This window comes from Galeopterus variegatus, unplaced genomic scaffold (genome assembly GCF_000696425.1).
Source record: "Galeopterus variegatus unplaced genomic scaffold, G_variegatus-3.0.2 Scaffold2688, whole genome shotgun sequence".
NCBI classification, from domain to species: domain Eukaryota; kingdom Metazoa; phylum Chordata; class Mammalia; order Dermoptera; family Cynocephalidae; genus Galeopterus; species Galeopterus variegatus.
In genome coordinates this window covers 274908-280351 of record NW_007728799.1, presented here as the reverse complement: position 1 = coordinate 280351, position 5444 = coordinate 274908, and the positions used below count along the sequence as shown (strand labels likewise).

The following is a 5444-nucleotide window of genomic DNA, read 5'->3' as shown; positions in this document are numbered from 1 at the left end:
CTACCCTTATACACTTTAGATTCACTGAAGTATGCTGCAGTATTGAAAGAGAAAAAACAAGATTCTTTTCCTATACGTTCCCGGCCATTTTCTACCACTCATCCAAAACGAATAATTAAAAAAGACACACTGTTGGACAGGAATATAAGAAGAGAATTTTTTACAACACACAGAGCTGGTATGAAACTCCGAACCCTTAGTGAAATTGATAAATTTTACACAGAACAAAAGAAGCAGGAATGCCATAAAGAAAAGAAAACAGCTGTAGCCATGGCACAAGTTGCCCAAGAAAGAGTTAGCATAACTGTTAATGAATATTTAAATGAGAAAAAATATGTTGCACAAAAGTTAATTGAAAAAGATAATGAGACACTTCAGGGTGGTTTACGACAACTTCGGCAGAACAGATTTGACTATTTTGAAAAAGTAAGAAAGAGAAGAGCTCTGTTTCTGGAAGAGAAAACCCAAAAGGCTGCAGATCGTTTATTAGTTCAAAACTTAAATAATGAGCGCACTCTTTTGATCAAAGGAATGATTAAAGTCGACCGATTGAAGCAGAATGAGGCTGTCCTAAAAGAGAAAAGTCTCATCGTTCAGAAAAAACTAAAAGCAGAAAAATATCAAAAGAATTTACTTAAACAAATGAAGGAATTTAGGTAGGTAGAGTTTAGGTATCATGAAGTTTTTAAGCCAATTGCATGTGAATATTGCAAACTAAATGTTGAGATCAAATAAATAGTATTTTGTTTATAACATGATACATTCTACTTTGTAAAATGGAAACAAAAAAAGGACAAGTTATGTACTAATATATAACCAATGATTAGACAATAAAATAACTCTATCTCCATCTCCTACCAATCTCATCCAATGAAACCTGCCTTTTAATTAATAGTAGTTCTTATTATCTTAAATGGCATCTTCATCAGCCTCTTGACCAGTCCTAGAAATCTGAATCCTTTGCAACTCAGTCTCCCTCATTGCCAACATCTGTGTTCCTATTTATTTTACTTCTAAAAGGAGCCTTAAAGAGATCCTTTCTTCTCCATTTCACCTCTTCTATTCTAATCCGGAATCTCATAATCTCTCTAAGAATTCACATTATTCTTCCGATAGAAATCTTCATCTCCAGTCTCCATCCTTTCTTCAACCCATGTCTGTTTTCTAGCCTACAAACCTCAACTATCTTTAAAATAAAGTTATGATTATATCATTTCTTATTTAAATATGTTTATAACTTGCAATTGCCCACAGAATAAATACTAATCTCTTCTGAGTGGCATTTCAGACATTGTGCCCTGTTCCAGTCTAGACTCATCTCACACTAAATGTTCTGCTGTAGTCTCTTCCTTTAATAGCAATCTTTGCTCCTAAACAGAATAAATTATTCTCTATTCCTTACCCAACTTTGTACTTTCTTATCCATATGACTTTACTGATGCTATCCCCTTTTTCCTCAAATATGCACTCCACAAGGGCATTACAAGCCCACAATGTTACTGTCGTCCACATATCATTGTGCAACACAAACCTGTATGTTATTGTGCAAATTAAAATGCTTTGAGTGTTCAAATTGGTGAGGGGATAGTGCTTGTATATAAAGGAAAAGTCTCTTTCCTCCAAAGAGACACATCCCAGGGAAACACAACCCAGGGAGACACATTCCCTCCAGGGAGACAAATCAGGGAGCAAGAAGCTGATGCTTGACTGTGTGTGACTGTGTTTCACCCCATTTGCCCCATCATAAACTGCACAACCACTGGAAAAAAATCATTCTTTTGTTATTCTTCCTTTAGTAACCAACTCAAATGGCCTTTTCACTTTTAATGTCTCCTGAACTGCTCTTTCAGTTTGAATTACTTCATTTAATTTTGTGGTGATTTCACAGCACTTTATTTAAATCTCAATTCTAACAGTTATCACAAGAGGGCCTATTTCACGATTAGCTTGTGAAGTCCTTCATAAGGTAGTCTTTCTATTTCAGTGCCTAGTGTAGTACTTAGTTAAATTTATTCAATAAATGTTTATTGAGGAAAATAGATAAAAATCTCAATTAGTGATGTTTATATATAAGCCCATTTAAGTCATATAATAGCCTCTGAGAAAGATGAGTGATTTTTTTTTTTTTTTTACGTATTTAGACTCAATACTTAAGCCATTGGAAAGAGAAACAATGTATATTTTTTCTGAATATTTGTATATTGAAAATATATAACTGGAATTATTGAATATACAGTAAAAATTAACCAAGCCATGAAAATAGCTTCACAAATCATTAGAGTAGGTATCCATCTTAGCACAAGTACTTATTTCATGGCAATAAATTTGCACATTGTTTCACTGTCCCTTTGTGATCATTGGTACTTCTACTAAGGAGTACTTACCTTCAATTTAAATCTTTCAAGTAGTAATCTTCAGCTTCTGAACATTCCTATGAATGTGATGTAGAGACGAAAAGGTCATTTGGCCCAAGAAACTGAAAATCTAGGTGGAAGAGGAGGCATAAGTCAGTAAAACTACCAGACTTAAATAATAATGCAAGCAGTAATACAAGAACTATCAAGAGACAGAATTAAAATTTCTGGTAGAAAATAAGTAGGTGAAAGTAATGGGGGAAACTAAAGGGGAGAAAAGATTTCTTTCCTCACCCATTGCAAGGTTCATGGCTGACACAACCAAGAAAAACCATATTAACAAAAGAAAAGCATAGCAAACCTATTTAATCAAAGTTTTACATGACATGGGAGTCTTCAGAAATGAAGATCCAAAGATCTAGGGAAAACTGTGCATTTTTATACTCTTAGGTTTGATGAAGAATGGACAGTCATGTAGAAGTATGATTGAATGAAAAGTGGTTATGATCTAATGATAATAAACTGAGGAGAATTTAGCAAAGACTGTTTCTTCAGATTCTTCTTGACCTCTCTGTAATATTCCTTCTCTCCATGTATAGAGCAGAACCCCCATCACATTATGGTTTTCAAAAAAGGAGGTAGGAGAAGTTCAGAGAGACTTTTTGTTTGTGCAGATTTATCAGTTTCCTTCAGTTTAAAATACTCAATATTTAAAATACTCAAGGTGCCATATTCTGGTATAGCATTTCCTGTACCTCACCAAAACCTTCAAAGAGAAGGCTTAAGTAAACACCAACTTACTAATTCATTTTAATTCTTCCCTGCCTTGCCATATAAAGATAAATAAGGTTTTCTCGATCCTCCAAGAACTCAGCCCAGTGGCAAACATAAGCATACATTTGGATTGTTACGAAAAGTAGAGGTGGGCGAAGTACAGTTATGGATTAGAATTTGGAAAAGCAGAGAGATCAGTTGAGATTGTTATAGGCAGGGAGGAGAGGATGAGAAAATTGAAAAGTTCAGAATAAGGGAGAGGAAGGAGATAATAAATACTGCTTACCTATAGCAGTGGGTGTATGAAGGAAAGTAGTAAAAGGTGCAGTTGCTTATGAAACATGAACTCAGAAAGGGCCTTTAAGTCTCAGTGGGCAGTCACATGATAAGGACCACTAGGGATCCTACCAGAAAGAAACATTGCACTTTAATCATGTATTTTACCACAAAAAGTTTCTTTTCAAGAAATATTTCAGAAAATAATCATCAGAACATATTTTGGACAAAGCTGTCTCATACAAATGCAAAATTTGCTCCATGATGACTTGTTTTTAAACCAAATTTAGTGAGGTAAGAGCTCTAAAAATTAATATTGACACAAAATATTTGAACCTATATTTAGTAAGTTTAACTTTCATTAGTTGTCAAAGGACATTTTTTAAGTACATGAAACCGTGACTCATACAAACATAAATGAACATATGCCAAAGATTTTATTTATCTTGTTAATGAAGAAACCAATATGATGTTATAAGCAGTTCAAATGAGAATTCAAAGAGCATGCATATATGTGTATGTGTGTTTCTGTGTGTGTATGTGTATGTGTGTTTCTGTGTGTGTATGTGTGCGTGTGTGCGTGTGTGTGTGTGTGTGTGTGTGTATGCAATCAGGAATGCTAGAATAAATTTATAGATGGATGCAAAACTTCAATTGTAACCTCACTGGACAAAATTCATTTACATTTCTATAAAAAAGCATAATTTGCATTATTCATAGTTTTTCCCAACTTATAGAGCTGTAAAATATCTCAAGAAAATTAAAAGGCACAGATAACTCTGAAGAATGCACTAGATAGGACCCATAGTAATTATTTTTTATCCTTTCAAAGTCTTTCACACATTTTTTCCTGATATTAGATTGAAGCTTATCAGCCAACACTTCTATATATAAGTGACCAAACTATGAATATACATATGTTTAAGTCTTGTATATAAATACTTTGAGATCTTAATAGCTGCTTACTTTATTTAAAATTTTAAATACCATGATTTAAAAAAAATTGTCTGTACTAGAAAGGAGTTTTAAAGAAAAAAGAATTTGCCTTTTCCTAGTTAGAGGCAATTTCAAGCTGCTTATTGAGGTACTTCATGTAATATCTTCTTAATTATGAAAAATATTTTATATTTTTCTCCCCCCAAATTTAAAATCATTTTCCTTAATGTATACTTTGTGTATGTGTGTAATTTTTGGAAATGATTTTCTATCATTTATTTTAATAAAAAATATATTTTAGAAAAGAGAATGAAACCTAGTATGGAATCTCAAAATACAAATCAAGCGCAAATCAACATTAAAGAAATTTAATCAGCTTAGTTTTTATCATGAAATCAACATTAAAGAAATTTAATCAGCTTAGTTTTATCATAGCAAATTGAATGAAATTGTCTGGCCATAATTTATTTGTAAAGGGTACAGAGTCAAATGAACTTCCTAATCTATCTTAACTGAATGATTTTCTCTTGTAAGCTGTTGCAAAGCTATTATTCTTGAAAGCACACAGGAATAGGTGATGTTTTGGTTATGTCAGTGATGTGTCCCAAAAGGCATTATTGAATTTTACTCTAAATGCTTTCAAATAATATCGATAAATTAAATTTTTTAAAAAAATATGCTTTCAAATAAAGATTGAGTAAGTATCAATATGCAGAAAAGAGCTATGATTCAAAAAGTAAAGTCTCTTTAGAGACTTCTGAAGTTTTTCAATTCTGATACCTTTTCTGCTGTTGATTATTCATTCACTTGACCTAAAACTGTTCCAATGAGTCTCAATAGCTAGTGAAGTCATTACTGAGTATGTAGCTCCCTAATCCTGCTATGTGAAATGAGGAAGAATAAAGGAAGAAAGGGAAACCATAAGCTCTAATTTAGGAAGTTGATAAAATACCCAAGGAGTATTTAAACATGAATTAAAGAGAGAATTTAAAATGAAAGAATCTATATGTCAGATAAAATCTGGTCATGGGTTTTCCAACATATTCTTGTCTGCAATCTAAGTGATGATGCCACTCAGAGCAGAATGTCAGGGTATCCATTTTG

General features: G+C 32.7%; 1 protein-coding gene across 1 annotated transcript in view; it reads left to right on the top strand.

Moving 5' to 3' along the window:
* Positions 1-6: 6 nt before the first annotated feature.
* The window catches only part of LOC103598628 (leucine-rich repeat and IQ domain-containing protein 3-like), a gene marked incomplete at both ends in the record, with an annotated part of 18157 nt that continues 12719 nt past the window's right edge, over positions 7-5444 (top strand). Inside the window, one exon of the mRNA XM_008582666.1 lies at positions 7-656. Coding sequence (XP_008580888.1) covers positions 7-656 — 650 coding nt within the window. The remainder of the gene's footprint in view (positions 657-5444) is intronic.